At 40.4% G+C, this 23,005-nt stretch overlaps 1 protein-coding gene across 2 annotated transcripts in view; it reads left to right on the forward strand.

Annotated features, from left to right (window-relative positions):
- Positions 1 to 8,271: 8,271 nt before the first annotated feature.
- Positions 8,272 to 23,005, forward strand: part of ITGA2 (integrin subunit alpha 2) — a 67,268-nt gene continuing 52,534 nt past the window's right edge. Inside the window, exon 1 of one of the 2 annotated variants that reach the window (XM_030258974.4) lies at positions 8,272 to 8,434. In XM_030258974.4, coding sequence (XP_030114834.1) covers positions 8,389 to 8,434 — 46 coding nt within the window. In that variant the 5' untranslated portion in view covers positions 8,272 to 8,388. Of the gene's footprint in view, positions 8,435 to 12,165; positions 16,754 to 23,005 lie in introns of those variants that run through there. The other variant, XM_041711048.2, reaches the window with a different exon arrangement.

Below are 23,005 nucleotides of genomic sequence, written 5' to 3' on the forward strand. Positions count from 1 at the left end.
ATTGCTTTTCAGTGGAATTAATGAATGACCAGAGTCACTTTCTCACAGCAAGAACTGTGATGTGATGTGTGATTTTTACAGAACTGGATTATAATTCATTGTGTTCATCAGAAGTAGGCCTTAGCACTTCAGAGTTCAGAGATAATACCATTTCATGGAGTGGGTGGGGTTTGAGCCCTGTAGCAATAAAGAGTCATAAAGATTAACATGCTGAAGTTTTTGTAACAACTGGCTGATACCAGAGCTTAGACGGCACAAGTGGACAACTGGATTCTGTTTTGTAAAGTGGCTGATAAAATGATCTATCATCAGTGAAATTGTGTTTTAAAGACTGAAGGCTGATACCTAAGAGATACTGGATTTTGTTCATTCAATTAAAAAAAAAGTGAGTGAAAGACCTCAGAAGGGCAGATTTTGATTCTGACTCTATCACAGTGAGAGACAGAGATACTTTACTGCTTTTCCCTGCTCATGCTCTTACCCTTCTGCCCTTCTTTTCTCAGCTCCTTAGCGGTCTCAAAAAGGACAAACATTCCTCAAGGGCTCCCTGAATGTTGCATCTCCTGGGGATTTTCAAAAAAATGGGATAGGGAGCAGAAGTATTCAAAGTAGATTGTACTTACAGATCTAGTGAGCCAGTTGTCTTGGCACACTTTATCTATCCATCCCCTTCACCCACTCTCACTTTCAGTGGTGGTGAAATCACACTTCTTGATCAGCTTGATTTGATATCAAAAGTTAATATTTATTGCAAAGCTTCACATATCTGGTTCAGTATTACCTATGGCCCTTAAGAGTTATTCATGTTCAGGGTATTCTTCCTGGGGTAAAGGAATAGAATCTCTTTCTCTAGTGAGCGTTTCTTCATATTATATTATTTTCCATTACAACATATTTTCACTCCATCAAAATGGTTAAGATGAAAAACAGAGGATATCCTCAGTTTTCCCTGAAGAGCATTTGAAGTTTAACAATTCTGTGACAGTAGACATAGTCTGGGAAAAGTAAATTATTGTCTATCATTTTGGAGAACACACAGAGAAATCTTTCTCAGTTTGCTTTTCTCATGGTCCAAACTAATAGCCATGAATAACTCACTTTCTTGGATGCCAGGTCATAAAATCTCAGTGACAAATGCCTATTACTCTGGTTTTAGCCATTTTCACTGTGCCAGAATAGATGCTGTTGTATCTCAAAACTTTTAGGGTTCAGCTAAAATTTCCAATGACCCTGTTAGACAGGAAAAAAAAAAAAAAAAAAGAGTTCTGGTGATTAAGATATTGAAATTCTCAGGAATCACACAAATTATGGAATTGCTTTTTGCTGTTTATTTGAAGAAACTACCAAAAATAACTGGCTCCTGTGTGTCATGAATTCCCAGTATTTGTAAAATTACCTATAACACCCAGCCAACAACTATTAGAGAGTAATATATACATCATAATGTGTGCTACAGCATAGAATCATAGAATCATTAAGTTTGGAAAAGACATTTATAAACATCAAGTTCACCCTTTGACAACACCAAAGCAAACCACAGCACAAAGTGCCCTGTCCACTCATTTCTTGAACAAGTCCAGGGATAGTGATTCTACCATCTCCCTGCATAGCCCATTCCAATGCTTAACCATCAATTCTGTGAAAAAATTCTCCCTGATCTCCAATCTAAAGCTCTCCTGGAGAAGCTCAAACTTATGTCCTCTCATCCTGTCACTGGTTTCCTGGGAGAAGAAGCCAACCCCCACCTGACCAGAGGCTTATTTCAGGCAGTTCTAGAGAGTGATAAGGTCTCCCCTCATCCTCCTCTTCTCCAGGATAAAGACTCCCAGCTCCCTCAGGTGCTCCTCACAGGACTTGTGCTCCAAACCCTTCCCCAGCTCCATTGCCCTTCTCTGGACTCACTCCAGCTTCTCCGTGTCTTTCCTGCAGTGAGGGCCCAGAACTGGACACTGCACTCGAGGTGTGGCCTCACCAGTGCCCAGCACAGGGGGACAATCCCTGCCCTGGTCCTGCTGGCCACACCATTGCTGATCCAGGCCAGGATGCCATGGGCCTTCTTGGCCACCTGGGCACACCCTGGCTCATGTTCAGCTGCTGTCACCAGCACCCCCAGGTCCTTTCCAGCCACTCTGCCCCAGCCTGTGGCACTGCCCGGGGCTGCTGTGACCTAAGGGCAGGACCTGTCACTTGGCCTTGTTGAACCTCACACCACTGGCCTCAGCCCATCGATGCAGCCTGTCCAGATCCTCTGCAGAGCCTTCCTGCCCTCCAGCAGATCAACGCTCCCACCCAAACTGGTGACATCTACAACCAGACTGAGTGCACCCAACCACTTGTCAAGGTCATTGATGGCAATACCAAGCAGAACTGGACCCAGTACTGAGACCTGGGGAAATAGAACTAGTGACCAAATGAAATCTACAGAAGATGCTATATGCGCACCTTTGCACATGGCCTAATGGCACAGCTTCAGTCACATGTCACCAACTCTCAGAGGGGGCATGCCCTCTCTTATCACATGCCCCCTCTTCCATGACCATCCCACCAGCCCCTCATGCAAAGAACTTTCCGATTTTATTCCAGTTTTTGAGGGCTGACCTGGTGTTCCCCCCAGGAAAAATTTTCTTAAAAAGTGGGTAAGATTTTTGCAAGCTGGTAAGGAATTATTATAAAAACGTCAATAACAAAAGGAAGATGAATTAAAAACTGCATCCTTTATTGAACTCAGTGGGGGAAAGACAATTCCAAAGACGAGGAAAAGACTGATATCCTTAATGCCTTCTTTGCCTCAGTCTTCAACTGTAAGACCAGTGATCATCAGGGCAACTGGCCCCCTGAACTTGACATGGGATGGGAGCAGAACAGACCCCTGCAATCCAGGAGGAAGTAGTCAGTGACCTGCTGTGCCACTCAGACACCCACAGACCAATGCACCAGATGGGATTCACCCAAAGGTACTGAGGGAACTGGCAGAAGAGTTTCCCAAGGCACTCTTCATCATTTATTGTTAGTCTTGGCGAACTGAGGGAGGTCCACAGATGACCGGAGGTTGGTCATTATAATTCGCATGCACCAGAAGGGCTGGAAGGAAGATACAGGAAACTACAGGTTTGTCAGCCTGACCTTGGTCCCAGGGAAGGTTATGGAATAGATCATCTTGAGTGCGATCACACAGCACTTGCAGAACAGCCTGTAGGGATCAGAGGGATAATACCCAGCCACCACAGGTTTAGGAAAGGCAGACCCTGCCTGATCTCCTTTGATGACCTGGTGAAACACCTGACAGATGAGGGAAAGGCTGTTGATGTTGTCTACCTGGAGTTCAGACAAGCCTTTGACACTGTCTCCCACAGCACAGTCGTGGAAAAGCTGGCAGGCCAGGGCTTGGACAGGAGCATTCTTTGCTGGGTTAAGAACTGGCTGAATGGCCAGGCCCAGAGAGTGGTGGTGAACGGTGCCGCATCCGGTTGGGGACAGTCACTCTTGGGCTTCCACAAAGCTCACTGTTGGGCACAGTTCTGTCCAATATGTTTATTATCCTGATCAATATCTTAAAGATTTTGATGAGGAGATTGAGTATACCCTTACTAAATCCATAGTCCACACGAAGCTGGGCAGAAGTGTTGATCTGCTGGAGGGCAGGAAGGCTCTGCAGAGGATCTGGACAGGCTGCATCGATGGGCTGAGGCCAGTGCTGTGAGGTTCAACAAGGCCAAGTGCCGGGTCCTGTCCTTGGGTCACAGCAGCCCCAGGCAGTGCCACAGGCTGGGGCAGAGTGGCTGGAAAGGACCTGGGGGTGCTGGTGACAGCAGCTGAACATGAGCCAGGGTGTGCCCAGGTGGCCAAGAAGGCCAATGGCATCCTGGCCTGGATCAGCAATGGTGTGGCCAGCAGGACCAGGGCAGGGATTGTCCCCCTGTGCTGGGCACTGGTGAGGCCACACCTCGAGTGCTGTGTCCAGCTCTGGGCCCTCACTGCAGGAAAGACACTGAGGAGCTGGAGTGAGCCCAGAGAAGGGCAATGGAGCTGGGGAAGGGTTTGTAGCACAAGTCCTGTGAGGAGCACCTGAGGGAGCTGGGAGTCTTTATCCTGGAGAAGAGGAGGATGAGGCGAGACCTTATCACTCCCTGCTAGAAGGCTGTGGTTGGATGGGGGTCAATCTCTTCTGCCATTCAAGCAGTGACAGGATGAGAGGACTTAAGTTCAACCTGCACCAGGAGAGGTTAAAATTGGACATCAGGAGGTAGTTCTTCACAGAAAGGATGTTTAGACATTGAAATGGGCTTGATGTTTTCAGAAGTCTTTTTCAATCAAATTGATTTTGTGATAATGTGAATGCTTTTTTACTAGATAACACATGATGACATTACTACTTTTTGTCCTCCACCTCTCTGATGTTCCATCTTTTACTCAAGGTTTGTAGCTAATCCTACAAAATGTAAAAATAACCAGGAGAGAATAGGTCCAGTTCAGCACTTACTAAAAGACTTATTACTAAAGGGTTTATTTTATATTCAATATGACTTTTTATTAGCTCCACACACCTAAATTGCAAACAATATAAGAAGGAAAAAAAAGGGAAAACAAATCCGTCACAAAAAATGCAGTAAGACTAAATCCTTTCCCACATAATTAGTCAGAAATTCAGTGGTATTCAGTGGAAATTGTTAAGGAAGTCACGTTTGCTAAAAAATTTCTACCAAGTTCTTGAGCAACTTTTGATGGTAGGCAAATAAAAAGGAATATTTTATAGACCTTAATTAAAAAAAAAATCAAAACAATTATGAATTTTTCAAAATAGAAATGGTCAAAAATGTAAGCAAAGGCACATTCTAAAGAAAAAAAGGCTCCTGTCTTTTCTTTGGGGACTTTTAAATCCTGTCTGATAAATTTTTTAAGATAAACACTATTTTTAAGCGTTCATGTGGTTATTGGAACTGTATCAATGTTATATACTTTGGCAATTGGAGTAGCACATCCGCTGCTCCAGAGACCCTGAAATTACATAGGTTGTGTTAGCAGGCTCCACTGTAGGACTTCAATTTAGATATCACAGGTGAATGGAATACTTCTTCACTGGCTCCACTACATCCCATTTATATGATTTCCCCATGGCAGGTTTAAGCTTTACTTACCTGAATAAAAAATTGGTAAAAAAATATGTGTATACATTCTGTGCTAGGTAGAACACAGTTCAGTCAAAATAGCAAGAAACAGGTAAATGCATGCTGGTACATCCAGAGTAGGAAGTGGTGCTGTGCATCAAGACCAAGACTGGAGAGTTCCTGTGTAGCACTTCAACATGACTGAACCAAAGTTGCAAAAAGCATTCAAAATGTGTGGTTTGCATAGTAGCGTAGCAAAGTCCTGGTTTATTCTCTGCTCATTCCCTATGTGATACCTAAGATGCCAATAGTGTATTTTTGACCTGTTCCAGTTTTATTTCACAGCTGAATTATTAGTAATGTCTAAACTACATCCTCAGAGCTAATTTTAACATTTCCTTTATAGATTTAGGCTTTTTTTTAGTAGCTTGTTCTTTTTCCTTCAGTGAAGACCTTAGTGTAAAATTTTTTTTATAGACAATATATTTCTGCTAAAAACAATAACTAATATCTGTATCCCTTTCCTCTATCATCTCCAGACGAATCAAAGAGTGACCTGGAGCCATTCATCTTGGCCTTCTTTGTGTAAATTAATCACTTTTCCAAGATTTCCTCCCAGAAACACATTAACAGATAACTAAGTTTACCATACCACAGAAACTCTAATTCTCTGGTCAGCCTTTGCAAATGAAAAAAAAAAGGAGATATCCGCATATTTCTCCAAGAAGGTTGGCATTACTTTGAACATTTTTCATCACATTAAAAATCTAGAATAACATGAATAAATTGTAAAATTGATCATTAAGTATGTATTCACCAGAATATCTTTTAAAAGCAAGATTTCTTCATTATCTTCACTCTGCAACTTCTACTATTTCTTGAAAATTCAAAATTATAGTGATCTTTTCATAGTGATCAAGCAACCTGCTTCACACAGTCCTTACTGTAAAAAAGAAAGTTTGTTTGGCCCTTGATAACAAATTATAGTTTATTCTAATGTGAACACTGTATTTGCACAGAACCACGCAGGAAACTTTGCAAATAAGCTCAGGCAGATACAGTGATTTTGGCCAGTGTCCCTGTGATCAATGGCAAACAGACATGACAAGGTGCTATTAAACATCAGTAAACAACAAAGACGTGTACAGTAAAGGGTGTGTATCAGACCCCATTTTATAGTGCAGAGATAAGGAGCACCAACCAAACTGTCCTCTGAGTAATTTGATTATCAATGTAGGTGAACAATAATAAATAATAATTTCCCTGAATATGTTCAATATATGTATAAAATTTCTGAAGTGAATCAAAAAAGGTGGAATATTGCACAATATAAATACTCTCCTATAAGAAAGTTTCATATCCTAAGGATATGTTTATAATTAGAATTATGTAACTGTATCAAAGACATGGTTTCTTAGGAAACTGAGACATTAGTCTGCAGAGGTTATTTTAGGCAGAGGGCAATTCTAGGTGTATTCCACTATTAAGAAACCATTTTTCTCTATGCTGTGGATTTTTGTTTGTTGTTTTTTATTGTCCTTTCATTAGTATTTATTAATTATGTTCTTATTCCTTGTGGAAGTATAGATTTTCCTTCTTGTCCCGGAGTGGCACATACATTTATACACTCAGTGCAGATGGAAAGAAAAGCTCCCATGGCTGCTCTTCCCATCACGATTTTCCCACTGGTCACTGGAACAGTCTGGGTGCTGAAGCTGGTGTTACTACTTCAATATCTGCACTTCAATGCTGCTTGAGGTGTCTGCAAGTCTTCTGTTACACTGTGCAAGGGAAACAGAGTGCTCCCGGAGACTTGCGAGTCATCCCTGGTGATGACTGACCAAGGGCCTTGGAAAGGGCTTTGGAGGTCAGCAGTGACAGTGTCTTGGGCAGTGCACGCAGTGAGTCCATGTACAAGCTCTTGCATTAGGTTGGGTAACACTCCTTGTGTGTTCCATAAAGCAAATACATGAAAGAATCCAATGTTAAGTTATATAAAGACAGGTCCCTGTTGCACTTCCATCAAGTGGATTTTAACATTCTGATGGAGATTTCTTTAATTGCATGATGTCCATATAAAACCCTTATCCAAAAAAACGTGTTGAAAACCACCTGCTGACAAATGCTGACAAACTTCTTCGTTTTAATTCATAGCTCAGCTTCCAAAGCTTAAAAACAAGTAAGAGAATACATGTGCTCCTTAAATAATAGCTACAGTGTGTCATACCTAAATGGCCATGACACAGATGGCAAGGACAATAAAGGAAGGAAGCTTTTTTTATTCCAGTTTTCCAGACCAACTGTCTTTTTCATTACACAATGTTAATGCCAAGAAGTTAAAATTATTCAGCAGAATTCACTGCACAAAATGAAATACATTCCATATGAAAAGGTAATGCCATAAATTTCGCTATTTTCTGGAACTGTGGGATGGAGAAAATGCATGTTTCTCAAATACTCTGCGCATTCAGTATTCAAACAGTGCTGACAAGGCTATGTAGACTGAAAACTACACAGCATCTTGCATAGGAACTCTTTCTGATTTCTTCGGAATTCAACCTCCTTACCTCCCTGATTTTGCTGGCTTCGATTCTCTTTGTCTACCTGGATATTGGCCTGGCATCTAAGGCAACGCAGGCAGTAATTTTGCCTAGGCAATACATCCTCACCATCATTGCCAAGTTTGAGACAGTTGTGTGGCAAGGCTTCTGGATCCTGTTTCACTCCTGCATAGCTGGGGTTATATTCTGCAAAAATCTCATTTAAAGAAGAAGACATAGACTCAGTGTCATCAAATATGCAATTTAATAAGAAAAAAGAGGCATTCCCAGCCCTCCAAACCGCTGTTGCCCAGGGTGCCCAGGGTACCCAGGGCGGGAGTGGTGGGTGTCCCGATCCTGGAGCCCTCGTTCCAGCGCAGCCATGAGGCAGCGCCAGGCGGGCCGAGAGCGGGGGCTCCTCCAGAGAGTAAAACCGGGGGGAAGAGAGCGGGGCAGAGTCTGCAGGGCACAGCACCGCCGGCTGCGCCGCGGGCGCGGACTGAGCGCCGGGAGACGGCAGGAGCGCCCTCCAGCCCCTCTGCGACCGTGGACCGCAGGGGGCGTGGAGGAGGAGGAGGAGGAGGAGGAGGAGGAGGAGGAGGAGGAGGAGGAGGAGGGAAAGAAGGAGGAGGAGGAAGAGTATTTGGGGGTGGCTGGGCGGCTCGGAGCAGGTGGCGCTCAGTGTCGCCCTGGGAAGCGGCCAGCTCGGAGCGGCCTCGGCCCGACCTCGCAGCGCGCCGGACATGGGCTCCGCGGGCACGGCGCTGCCGCCTCTGCTCCTCGCGCTGGGTACGTCTGTCCGCCCCGCCGCTCCGGGAAGCAAGAAAGGAAGGAGGGAAGGAAGGAGGGAAGGAGGGAGGAAAGGAGGGAGGGATGGTCCCCCGGCGGGCGCGAGGTGTGGAGCGGGGGCCGCCCTGGGGCCGGGCGGAGACGCGCGGAGGGCGCGCAGCTGCCGTTGGTGGGCTGTGGCTGCGGGCGAGTGAGATGCATCGGCGGTGATTTTAAAGCAGGTTAAACTCCTGGAGCGGCATAGATTTCACTTTCCCCTAAATAGACTCCGTGTGTGTGTGCGCGCTGGAACGGAGGGAACGGGGACAATCTGATGCGTGAAATTAGAATTATATGATGATTATACCTTTTTAGGTGCGAAGATGAATGCTTTTTGTGAATGCTGCTCCTATTTGCAAGAGTCCTCTAGGTCTGTTACTCTACTGTTGGGCAGATGTTGCTCCTTGGACAAGGATAGGGAAACTTGAACCATCTCCTCCTTCTCTTGGCTACCTTAATTACCATTACATCTATTTTCCTGGGAACTATAAGTAATCATATTCACTTGCCATGAGCAAATTCCCAGGCAGTTTCAGAGTTTTAATATTACTGTATACTCTCAAAAACCCTTAATTAGCAAATCACCGAAGAGGCAGCATGAAAATGAGTTTTCACTGACGAGCTGTTCTAACTTGTTCTTTCAGGAACTATAGCGAACATGGCAGTGGAATGTGTGGCTGGAGGGTACGAAATAAAATACAAAAATATTAACCTGTGATGTGATACATAGAACAAAAACAGCCTGGCAATTTGTTAAAAAAAGAAAAATTCTGAAAAGTAGCAGTAGGCAAAACATTCCACCCTGTACTTTTGCTTAATATATCCATTTTTCTCCTGGTTACAGCTACTGAAAACCAGGACCATTAGCATTCACTGTAATTCATGGAGTCTTAAGACTTGCAAAGGTTTTTGAAAGCAGACGATAAGGGCTGATTGTGAGAGAAGAATTTCCCTGGCATTTTGAATGACAGAAGTGGGATAGGTCTACTTTTTTTAGGCACTACCCATGATTTATCTCAATTTATACATCTGAAAGCTGTGAAAATTTTTATTTCAGATATGTCATGATTTTTGATTAGTGGGTTAATACTTGCTAAGGCCTTTGATCTTGTTGGAATAGCAACAAAAAGAAAGTTTCAGGACAGGGGAGTTTTTCCTTAAGTGTTTTTAGAGTTCTGCTATGGTGGTACACTTGTAGCTCTCCCATAATAATTTTGAACTTGTTTGAATTCTAGTGAACTGGTTTTCTTTCAAAGGTGATGTTCTTAAATTTAATTAGGAGAGCTTGGCTGAATTAGTCTTTACTTCCAGAAATTATTCCAAGTTATTCCAGACATAATTTTATGTCAGTATATTAACTACTGAATTATCAGCTGAATTAAATGGGTCACATGGGGTGCATTGCTGTGTCTCTAAATTCAACTAAAAATAATGCAACAGTAAAGTAATGGGTTACCCTTTGCTGATGCGTACTTTCGTGTCTGGAAAGTCGTTAAGACTTTGTAGATGCTGTAAGAAGAAGAGATCTGAAACAGAATTATCAATTTGATAGCATGACTTTGCTACCAACCTTGTTAAATGTTGACCAAAATGTGTATAGCATAGAGAAGTAGATTACGTTAAGTGGAATAAATGACGTATTAACAGGGCAACAAAGCTGGAAGCTTTTCTGTTGCTACATGCTGCTGATAGATTTGCCACATCCAGTTCTTTTAATTTCCATTTTATGTATGCATTTTTTTTTCCTAATGTTGTTATTAAAACTCAGAGCCAAAACAGCCCAGCTCTCTCTGAGAGTGAAGCCAGTGGAAAATACAGTGTAGCTTTCCTGGGCTCAATTGTGGTAACATTTGCTTTGGAAAGCTCTAGGGCCCCCATGCTTGAGAGGAGATATTTGAAATTTGGCAGGAAGGCACTATTTGCATTGTCTAACTAAATCTGGCCAGGTAACAAGTCTATGCAAAACTGTATTCCTCTGGAAAGAAATGCATTTTTATCAGTTAGATTCTAAGTTATGTCCACCTTGTTGTGGACCCTAGTCAGATATTTCTGTGTGAGGTCTTAGATATATACCTGCAAATACAAAAAATTTCTCTCTTGACTCGTCAGGTTGTTATTTTTAAAGCAATATCCATCATTGTTTAAATCACTCTGCTTTCCAGTTTGCTTCTGGATGGTGGTCTCCTGACTGTCTGTACTGCATGCTCTTAACTAGTTCCTGGGCTTCAGATGAACCAGTTTGTTCTCCTTTTTATAATAATAATTAACTTCAGAGTGAATTATCAAATGATAGTGTTGGAAGACCAAACCTAGGGAAGAAAGTAAAATTCGGGGTGACCTCGCCTATAGTGTCTCAGCAAGCCTTCATATTGAAGCCTAACATGCACCTTCCTCCAGCAACCCAGGATGTTAATGATACAACTCTTAGTGCATTTATAAAATCTCCACTCTGTGAAGTAAGCATCCCTTGAACCCTTTAATTCTGAAATGAAAACTTGAAGCAACATGAGGTTTATGGCTTTCAGGCTACAGGTCTACCACATGAGTGCCATGGATTCTCAAGTCTTTGTGGGACCCAAGCAGACTGAAGGAGAAAACAGGTCTACCTGAAACTGGCGTCTCTGTGTAGAATAGAGAGTTTCCAATGATAGAAACTCTTGTAAGTAATAGGCTATATATATAATATATATATATATATATATATATATTCCTATACAGGAATAGGAGACCCTACTTACAAACTCTTTTTCTTCAGTAAGCTTTTGTTTAAATTGGGATAGAAGCTGTGATAATGGCATTTAACATGCAAAAATTGGAAAGTGCCCAGAGTAAGTTAGCCACCTGAATTTGTCTCTTTTGCACATTAGTACATCATACTGTCACTGCCTATGAACAGAGAAAAATGGTGTGATCAGATAATGAGCTGGAACTCCTGCCTTGCTTAGTTTTGGAATTAGAAAGTGGTCTAAGGAATGAGAATGAAATGTAGGATTAAGAGAAATAAATTTGTTTTCCTTACAAAAGTGGATTCTTTCTCACTCTCTCTCTTTTTTTTTTTTTCCCCTCAAAAGCTGAGTACAATTTCAGATGAGTCATTTAAATCAAATCTTTGACATGTGGTTGGAGCTTTTGTGTTCTTCTCTTTCTCTTTGCTCAGCCAGGGGTTCTCAAAACTGAAGCTGCATTTTCACGATCTGGTTAAGCTGACCTGAATGTGGAGCTGACGCTGCAAGGACATTTCATCCACTCCTGTATGCATGTTTCCACCAGTTTCTCTGTGCTATCACTATGGCTTAGTCTCAGGAACAGGTCAGGGACTCATTTGCTTGAATAATTTTTTCCCCCTCTTGAGCCAGGTAAGTTTTGGAGATCAGCTAAACTGGTCCTGCTCTTGAGCAATTTGAGCAATTTATTTGTTAGTGCTGGCATAGGGTACAGTCAGAACTCGTGGCCAGAGGGAGGAAAGCTGGAAAAGTCTCTTTCACTCGTAGCTGTCACTTCCACTGGCTTGACCTGGTTGTGCAAGTGCATCTTGATGTGCAAAACTGCTCTGTATTCACAGCTGTGACTGAAGTAAATGGAAATTGTATTTTAAATGTGAAAAAAATAAGGGTTTAGCTGTATCACTAGATATCCAAAAGTGGTAAGTACTTTTTTTTTTTTAAATGGAGGTAAAGATGATCTCTCATTTCACTTGAGTGTTGAAAAATAAATCCTCTGTCACATGCAAATACTTAAATGTTTATTTTCAAGATATGTAGGCAATAATCAACAAGGAAGTTGCTAAGATTAAAATTATATACATAAAAGGACATGGCAATGTACAAAGCAGAATAGACTAAACTGATAACTGAATAGCAAACGGAAATGGAACATTTGGTGCTATAAATGAAGCTAAAATTGGGATGTAAATGCTTTTAACGTGCAATCATGCACACCAAGTTAAATCTGTACAGCCGATTTTGATTTCTGCCTTTCTCCCTCTTTGTGATCATCTTTTGATACCTTGATGTTTTATTATCATATTTGTGAGTAATGTTAATGTTAAAAATTATTCTATAATCTGGAGATGGCTTGAAAGGAGGACCTAAACATGAACTCTACTTAAAGTAAACCTGTCTCTAGTTTTTCCTTCTTTCTCAGGTAGCAAGAAGTAGTAGCACTACTATGTATTATTTTTGGAGTTTTGCCTCTCACAGCATTGCAGATTGAAGTAAGGCTTCATTCATACTGTATTACAGGACTTGTATTTTTTATTATGTTTGTTTTAGAAAGCATACAGGCTATTACCATCAGACACCTAAACACATTAACAGTTAATATTTATTTGTGCATAATTTGGTCAAAGTCAGCATGAGATCCTACCAACAAGTTTTAACTGTGTGCTGCCTCTCTCTGGAACAACATGTGAGTTGTTCTTTGCTTTTTTGATTCAGTATCACAGAACTTTAATTTAAGAAGCTAAAGAAGTAAAATACAGCTGCTCCTTTTTTTCACTGTGCTTCCTAGCCACTATATAAATATTATTCATTGTGGTCTTTCTTCGCTATTGTAATTTTGAATGAATGAAAGTGGGGTTTGTATGTACTTCATGTGATGTATTTTCATAAGGACTAATAACTGGAACTACCAGCATAATGGCTTAATGTCAAAACAGCTAAGTGTGAATAAAGTATTATTAAAGGATAAATACAGGTAAAAGGGGGTTTCTGCATCTCCAGATGAGTAAAGCAAGTCATTTTCCCCAGCACAAATCTTGCGCAGCCTCTATCCAGTGTTGTTATTTTCATTTAAAGGTTTCCTTTGTTAGGCTCTGTGCAGGCTGGTTCCCATTTCCATGGTGACCATGCTGAAATGCAGACAGGACACAGACTGGATTCTCATCGGCATAGCCATGCACTTGCATACCAACACATGTTATCTGCTTGGCTTAGGATATTTCCATTAGCAGTTTTAATGTTTAGCGCTTCTTTAGAGCTTTTAGATCACATAGTGATCTCTGCCCCTGTGATACTGCACAGTGTTGGGATTTCAGAGCCTGTGCAGCAAGACAGAACAAGTTGATAAGCTTTTTTTTAGAGCCAAATAATTTGGCTCTACTGTTCCAATTTAAATTACTCAAGGACATCAGAGAACTGTCTGAACCTTAGTTTTTTTTTTTTTTCTCTTAAAAGTGATAACACAGAAGGATTTTTATTTATAAACCCTTAGGTGGAAGACTGACATACATGTGTGCTAAATAGTTGGGAACATACCCCTTCTTAAGGCATTGATAAAAGGATAATAAAAATAAGCGAGTGTGAATTACAAAAGACAAACAATACCTTCTGTCTGTATTGGTCGAGTGTGAGTGTGTATCTTTGTGAAGCAGTATGAAATAATCTTCTTCCTGCTCATACTGTAGTGGTTTTCTGGAGGTGGTGAACATTAAAGGCATTTAGTGGTATAAACATAAGCATTTCCATTACTTCCAAATCAGGCTGTGATTTCTGAATTACCAAATAAACTCAATATTCTGAGTGTTGGTAATCATTATTTTGAATTTTTCTCTGAGTAGCATTTCAGGATCCTCAATGGAGAAAATATAATTTTCTCCTGGAGATGTACATGCTGTAAAAATATAAGAAAACTTGCATATTATTCAGGACTTAAAAGAACAGGCAAAGAAGAAGGATCAACACAGACGTTTTGAATGGAGGATGAGCAAAGACATTTTGTGTGCCGCTGAATGGCATCTGCATGGTTGAATGTCACACATGATGAATGTCACGGATTCTTTTGTCCCTTTCAAATTGCTGTTAGGCAGGGCGAAGGGCTTGGAAGTTATGCACAGCCCTGATGGAACTCTTGCCTTATTCCTGATTTATTTTGCTCTTTGCAACCTGCTTCCAAGTTTATCATTCTTCCCTTATATCATAGAGTTGGATTGCTTTTGTTTTTTTTTTTTTTCCCTTAATCACACAAATCTTCTTGCATAACATGGGTATTTGTAAAAGACAGACAATAAAGAAATCTTGGAGGAATTACTGTCAACAGCAGGCTTCAGGGAGGAAGCTTATTGCACAGTAGAAATACCTAAGGAAATAGTGGAGTTTGAGGATGGAGTGGTGAGTGAGGGGTGGATGGGTGTGAAGGATTGAACTAAATTTTTACCTTTTATCTATCTGACAGCTAATCTATCTGCCTGTCTAGCTATCTGTCTCAAATATAAGAGACCTTAAGCAAGAAAAGCTGGCAGCAGTTGATGCTGTGTTAAGACTGCAATACAAAGCTTTGTGTGATGATAAGATTGCAGATTACCAGGCTACTTCACCCACTGGATTACCTGGTAAATTACTATCTCAGCCAGCTGCACGATCGGTGTTCTTACCTGACTGAGGAGTAGGTGCCTTGTGCCAGTGCTTAGTGCTTGTGCTGCCTGCTTAGTGCAGCTAAGGATGCTGTTACTAGAAGTTGTCAGCCCAGCACTTCCTGGAGAAAATGCCTGTGCCATGCCCTGTGCTACCTGAAGTAAGGCAGCTGCACACAGGTAAACCAGTGGAATTAGCTATGAGTATGTCTAAATTTGCACATGCACAGGAGTCACTTCTCATAATTTGTCAGTTTCTGTGACTGTTGTGTTCAAGTTTCCCTTCAGTTATGAAAGCACACTGGGTAAGAAATTCTACTTCATTAGATATTCAGCTAAAGGAACGAAACAGTAAATTACTGCTATTCAGGCCTAAATTTATTGGTCCCATTCTCTTTGTTGAGTAGATGTCTATTTAGGTATCAAAGCAGGGCAAGAGTGTCAAATCTGTGTCAAGACTTTGTGTCCTGGTTTCTTTATAGCAACAAGCTACAATAAGGAGAGCAAAACACAAAAGAATCTCCTTGAGGCACCTGTCCAAAGCAGCAGCAAGCGGAGTATTATGTCCTGAGGCAACTAGTGCATCCTAGATAGTTACCAAGTATCACTGCAGAGGAGGGGGTGTGACTCAAATGTCTCTGTGCCTTTATTCTTATTTGAATTTTCTGTTTGAAGAGAGTATTAATTGCTACCTAAAGAATAGCAAAACAGTTTATTTAAAAATTTTCCAGTGATTCAATTTTCTTTACAGTAAATTCTAATAAGACAATGACAGTAGTCTATAATAATGAATTTTTAAAATATTTTATCCAGTATTCCTACTGTGTAATAGGAATACTGGATAAAATAGTTGTCTTTATATGCAATACTTTAGATGCACATAGAATGGATTGAATGTAATGTATTAAACTCAGATTTAGCTGAAATTCCTCAAATGATGATTTAGCTAACCTTTTCTGCATAGAAAAAAAATATTAAGTGACATAATACTTTCTTTAATTGTACTCACCAAATAAAGTTCCCATTTAAACATGCCTGAAATATGTATAGGTCAAATATAAAATAGCAGAAATGATGGAGAAGGGATTTTTATTAAGATGGGCAAAACAATAAACTAAGAAAAAAATCCATCAGTGCTACTCACATAGTCCTTCTGCTAATAATAGTTATCCATTTAACTCTAGCCAAATATCCTTTTTTTTTTTTCTTTTTTGGTTTTTTTTTTTTTTTTTTTGGGTGGGGAGAGTGGGAGTTGATACACTTTTTTTAAATTTTATTTTTTGTTTTCCCTTCCAAGCTGCCAAAAGCCAGTTCATCATATTGAACAGTAAGAAAGTACTTGAGTCTCTGGAGTTATCTTTCTGAGAAGCTGAGAGCTACAATAGACTTTGGTTCTGTAAAGACAAAAAAACAACTGTTCTGCTTTTGTAGAAGCAAGTATTATCTCTAGAAAACTCTTCTTAAATGTACATGGGCCCTTCTCTCTGGCCCCAGAATGTACAATGGCTTCATTTTACAAAAAAAAAAAAAAAAAAAAAAAAAAAAAAGTAACTTCCTTCTGAAATCTTAACTACAGAGTATCCTGTCACCAACCTGAGCACTGGTATCTGGGTAGACCCTGTCTGGTGTGTGGGCTGAGGGTTGGGAGAGTGCCTGCTGCTGTCCCTCCTCACCTAGAACATAGTCCCCCTGCCCCAGAGTGCAGGGTTAGGTGCCTTGGACTCAGCACCTTAAAATGCACAAAAAAGCCAGCTTCTTGCAAAGCAGGAAGACTCCTGCAGCTAAGAGATGGATCAAAGGTGTTTGAACTCTATCCTTCTCAGGCACCAGCACGAGGTGCCTCCTTCTACAGAGGTCAAGGATGGGGAAGAATTTTGGGAGACGTGTCCAGTTCAGCTTTTTTTCAAGAGGTAGCTGCTTCAGAAGTAAAGGTAGTCACCTGGGAAACATGAGCCTAGTTCTCCCTTGAGGCTCATGGTGATGTAGATTCAGCTCTTGGATGATGTATCTTTGCATCACCTGGCAACAAAGCAGCCAGACAAACAGTCTTTACCTCATAAATTGAAACAAGGTCTCAGCTCATCCCAGGATGTATATTAATATTTCCAGACAGGCAAAGATACATCTTGCCTGTGGCCTAATGTCTGGGCAGATAGCTGGAAGGAGCTCAAAGTTGGCTTTTTGAGACCAGCTACCCATACAATTCACATGTGGTAATTTGGTTGTGCATAAAAAGAAGTTACTTAACTATTTAGTTAAATCACTTAATTATTACAAGTCAAAATAAATAAGTTGAAAACTCTTCGTTACCTCTTACTGTGGTATCAGAGTGGTAGGGTAGAATACTTCGCTGTTAAACAGGGCGCTTCTACATTTTCAGGGCGCTGATTCATTTTCTAAACTTTTGTGCAACTTTGTGTAATGACACCTAAGTGACACGTAATTTTACGTTCATTGTGGGTTAGCCAGCTGCTGAAGTCTGGGCTTCCTAGATTGTTTTCCTGATTTTAATGTGCCTAAATTCTGCCTAGACACTATCTGGTGCCAGAATTGATCATTTTAAGGTGCATTAAGGTGCAATTTCAGGTGAGTGATTAGGACCACCTACCTACCATTCAGGATGCCCAGCCATGAGCTCCCATTAAAATCAAAGGAGAGAAGTAGTCATTACTTCTGGCACAGGAGAACAAATGTTCTGATAATTATAGCTCTTCCAAGTATTGTATTATACATCCTGTGGTACTTTGGAGTTTTTCTTCTTGCAGGAAGCTGATGTAGCAAACTTTTTACAGCTGAAGCTGCTCTTATTTCTGTGGCCATCTGTGTGCAGAGTGAAGCTTCCAGTTAGCTTCAGAAACTGTGAGGGAGGAACAGGGTCTTAAACATGCTGTCCTAAAAATGGTATGATGGAACAATCACTGGACCCACTGCAGTCCTAATGCTTTAGGCTGTGGCAGAGGAGTGGATGGTGATGGCAAGTCCCTCAGCTTTATTCTAGTCTCGCCCGTCAGGTCACATTTAACGGTGATATAACACACGATATAATATAGTATAATACACTGTAATTTTCATATAGGCTAGAGTGTGATATGGGTAGGGAAGTAAAGATACCCGTGGTTGCTTTCTCTTCTTGATGTCTGTGTGAAAACCTGCTCTGTACAATTGTGTTTTCATAGCAGCTGAGATGAGCAAATGTGGCATATATAGTGTACAGATAGCAGTCACATTGCTTTCAGTGTGGTGACATGCATTTCCTCTCTTATGGTTGTACTGTGGCTCATGCTTCCCTGACTATATTTGGAAGTATTCCTAGTTTTTAGAAAAGAGAAAATGCAACCACTGATAATGTGGACACAGGGAACAGAAACTGCTGGAGTGAAATGCCACTTGTAAAGTCAGTTTTTATCATAGGGAAGCATGCAAGGTTTTTTGTGTTTATCATCATTACTTGTGAAGGCCAGTGACAACTGCATAAATAACATATGTATGTGTACAGCTTGTTACCCTCACATGCTTTTAATCTTTTTGTGGTGTTGAAAAACAATTTTGGTATTCTAAGGACAAAATTTAAAATTCCTATTAGTACCAAGATAAAAGAAAAACAGCATGTCATTACAAAAAAAAGATAGACTTTAAGTGAATTTTCTGTTAAATTAAGCTTTTCACCACTGAAAACATGGATGGAAACATGCCAAGATAATAAATTGGAGTAGGTTTGAATACTTGCTGTCTTTATTAAAAACTCATAGGAAGTGTCAGTCCTGCAGGAGCTGCTCCTAAGCATTTATAACTATACATTTTTGTGTATAGTAGGTTGTCTGGATTTCTTAAGTACAGATGAAGAGCGGTTTATTTGTCTGCTCTGGCAGCCAAAGAGGGCAGTATCTGGGCCACAAGTAGGGAGTTATCAGGAGAAAGACAAGTCTTGTAGACTAACTAATGAAGTTGTGGATAAATTTAATTAGCTCTCTTATTCTGCAGCAGTGTTAGAACAACAACATAGACAGCTCCTAGCTGTGTTATCACAGTCTCTCCAACTTTTCAGTCACAATTCATGTCCTATCAGGTTTGGGCTGCTTTAATAGGAGGTTATTGATAACTCCTCAGTGCAGCTTTTGTATTCTGAACCATTGCAAGGGAAAGGCAGTGTCTCAGGCTTTCAACACACACAGAGGCTCTCAGGCTGGGAGCTGACCTATTTCCAGGAAGAAGCAGTCAGCCAACTAAGCCAAGAAAACTTGCTGGATAGAAGGGGAGGAAGAAGGGTGGGAGGATTGTTACTAAATGAGGCATTGTTTCTCTTTTGTTCCAAGTTGTGGATCTGGGGGAGACTTTTTTGCCTATAATTTATTTCTACTCTAAATGTTATGATTTCTGTTAATTATTAAGAAGCCTGAGCTATTGTGGCTGTTGTAAAGAAAAAGTTGATCTCAAGGCAACAGAAAGTAAAACAGTTAGATGAAGTAGTAAAATGACGACTTGCCTTTTTCAAGCTCCAGTAAACATATGAAATAATGACAAAGAAAATGAAGTGAGGGTTATACAATGTTTCAACTGCCAGTATAAAAAGCAGTGTCTTGCCAATTACTTTCTTTATTATTTTTGATTCCTGTAGAGGTTTACATTGTCTCTTTTTAGGAAACTATAAGTCTGTTCAGGTTTAAGTAAAACCAAATTAAATGTGATTATAAAACTTCTGGTTTAGTATATGAGCTGAAGGTATCTACATGCTGTGGGTGTCCATATTGAAGAAAAAAAATATTATAGAAAGTAGAAAAGTAAATATAAAAGAGAAAACTAATGAGAATTTTTTTTTTCAGTTATGTTGACCATACTGGGTAAAGGCTAATACACCTTTCCAGATTGAATTATAAGTACTCCCTATTTTCCTTACATGTTGGGCTGGATTCCCTGTAACCATTTGTGAGTATTCTAAAGACAGATAAAAAAGTTATTTTATATTTGTGTTCATTTGTAGGAAAGTCCCAAATAGTGAAACCAATATAGTTGGACTAATACATTACAAAAGGAAAAAAAGAGTTTCTTCTTTTATGAAGATTTTGCTTATTGCAGTGAGAATTGCTCAGTGGCTTCTGAAAGCCATAATGAACATAATCCACATTGCAATTCAATTACTAAAGTAACTGCATGCTGGTTGTTTTTTCCTTTATGTTTCCACAGTCTTGTCAATAAAGCATTCAAAGCACAACATATTATGAAAGCTGGGTAGTTATTTCTGTAAGAATACTTGAGTAATTCCAGTTGGATTATTGTTCTGATAATATATGTTCTGAATAATAAGGGAATAACATTACTCTTAAACCAAAATGTTGTTCAAACAGTAAAGTAAGACTAAATATATTTAATACAAAGCATATACTACTTGACTACCCTCTTTCATAACTTTACTGCTTCGCCTTCCTGCCTTCATTCCACCTTCTGGCTCATATTGCAAGGACAGTAGGTGATTATAATGTGAAGGGGGTCTGTAGGTGCCTGTACTCCCTCTCTAACTCTGGAATCTATGAGCCAACTTCAGCAAACTTTTGCAGAGGGATGAAAAAAATAACCAGCTGGGTATCAGGCAGAGACAAAAGTGCTTTTTCAAGTTCCCTGACAACTAAGGAGATCCAGTGTAACTTGTCACAATAGAAAACAGCTGAAAATCTACCCCAAAGAGAGACCTTAGAAATATGTCAGTCATGGAGTGTTGGGTAAGATGAAATAAGAAGGCCTTATAAGTACGATTGCCTTTTGGGGAATTTGGAGAGTGCAGAGAATGCAAGCCAAATTGAGATGAAAATGAGCTTTGAGATGGCAGACCTTGGTTGCTAAGCACTGGTGGACAGTGGTGTAGCCAGTAGGAGGTAACTGCCTTTTTTGACCCACAGACAAATCAAAGGGTCAGGTAAATTGTTCTGTCTCCTTCCTCAAAAACGTAGAGTCTATCTTGCACCTGTAACCATCCCCTGAAGTATCATGTATCAGTAATCCCATTGATCCAAAGTCCTTTTCCGCACCCCACTCTGAAACCCCCTTGATAAGGTGTTCCCAGGAGACAAAACTCTCTTCTTTCTTCTCCCCTCTCTCTCTCCTACTCCTCGCTCCATCCCCTTCTCCTACTGTCTTGGACCCTCACTTAGAACTCTCTATCTCACCCTATCCCCACTCCTTGGGGCCTACTTTGAGCTGTGGCAGCTCCGAGCAGGGCCCACAATAAACCGTGTACCCTGGGACCTGACTCCAGAGATCTTTCATCTCCATACGTCCCAACCATGCAGCCCTTGCTGCAATGGAGAAAGCTTGAACCAGAGCGTGCATCCACTGTGAGATGAAGTCAGTGGAAAACAACAGCTACAAGTTCTCTCATCCCTCCCTCCCCTTTCTTTTCTCTGTCCTCAGCAGGGTCTGACAGGCTTCAGAGCCCTGCTGATGTGTGTTCTTTGGAGGTAGAAATCCATGAGACCAACAGAAAAATTTTCTTCATGGAATTTGTAGTGACTCTCTTGGAGCAGTATTAACATAAAGGGCAAAGCAAAGCCCTCTTCTGTAATGAATAGATATGACCAGACTGAGCAATTAAGGCAATGCCAGCAGCACACATCTTAGTGGCTGCCAATCTAAGAAACTAATTCAGGAAGCAGCCAATAATCCAGTGGGGTATTCTTGATTCATTTTTCCACCCAAAATACCTTACAGATGAAAAACTGTAGTGCATGGTTTTAGCATGGCAGGTCATGGCCTTGCTTTGCTTTGGTGACTACAAGCTTACCTCTTCCACCCCCAAATCCCTCAGCTTGCTGATGACCTTGAGTTTGTGTTTCTCAGGGTTGGCTGCCCTGCTGGAGCTGGCACAAGACGCTGTGGTTATAGCTGTGGCTGTGCTACCCAGCAGAGGGGAGCTGCCAAGGATGCTCTCCTGGCATTGTGACTGACACAAATGCTCACTCACAAAGACAAAAGGTTATTTAGCTGGGTTATATAACAACCTTTTTCTGGTTTATAGCTAGTAGTTGTGCAAAGACTTGAACACCATAATATTAAGGGAAAAAACCCAAACTTTCCTACTGGCAAGGTTAATATTAGACAAGTTTAAAACTTAGTGGGTGGTAGATCCTTACGGACTTGGTGGTCAAAGTCCATTGTCTCTCTTTTTCTGATACTGTCTTTGCTAGACCTGTTTGATGGCGAGCTATAAATAAAGAAGAGAATGCCTCTGTTTGGCTGGATATTTTAATAAGAGGTGAGACGTGGCATAACTGAGTCTAATTACGGTATTTTGTAATTTATTGCCATCTTAAATTGGCACATCACCTTTGCAATGTAGAAAAATATGATTGCAAATTCAATTTTTACTATTTAGAGTGAAAACAAAATGACACATTTATTATGATACCTATGATACCTATGATACAAAATACAGGCTAATAATATGTCCAGTACATTCTATTAGAGTTTTATAAAGTTGTTTCACCAAATGAAATAATCAAATACATAAAAATCAGATTTCATTTTTTTTAACCCATTGATGCTTTTATGCTTGATGTTAATCTGAATAAGAAGTTTCAGTAAAACAGCTATTATAATCCTAACATCAAATAGTTATCAGACATTTTTTGCTTGATCACTTTAAGCTGTGAACTTTGCTTACAAAATCAAAACAATTATGAATTGGGTGTACCTAATATGAGCTTTTACTTCATTAAAACTTGCTTCAGCTTGTAGTGCAAATAGAATGACACAAACAGAAAGCATTAGAGCTATCATTAGACATGTCATTTATAGTTACAAAGGAATTTCCACACGTTGAGGCTTAAAGGTGCCCAGTCATAACATGCATTATTTTTCATCCTGCTAGGAGAAAAAAATAAATCCTGGTGTTAAATTACAAAACCAGCTATATAACTGCACTGCAGCTCCCATGGCTCACACTGCAATAATGCAGTCGCTCAAACATGGGAATTCCCAGGGAAAAAAATACCATGCAGAGAGATACTGGAGTGTATTAGAAAACTTACAGTTTCTTTTATCCCTTTAGGATATCTTTTCTTGCACTTTGTTTCTGAAGCTTTGTGTTGGGACTACTCTATTTAGTGAAGGAGTTCCCTTTAAACTGAACTGCCCGAGTAACTTTCCCAGTGGAGAGGAACTGCTCCTTTTGAAGACTGCAGAGGGGCTTTCAA

Source organism: Taeniopygia guttata, chromosome Z (assembly GCF_048771995.1).
Source record: "Taeniopygia guttata chromosome Z, bTaeGut7.mat, whole genome shotgun sequence".
In the NCBI taxonomy this organism is placed as follows: Eukaryota; Metazoa; Chordata; class Aves; order Passeriformes; family Estrildidae; genus Taeniopygia; species Taeniopygia guttata.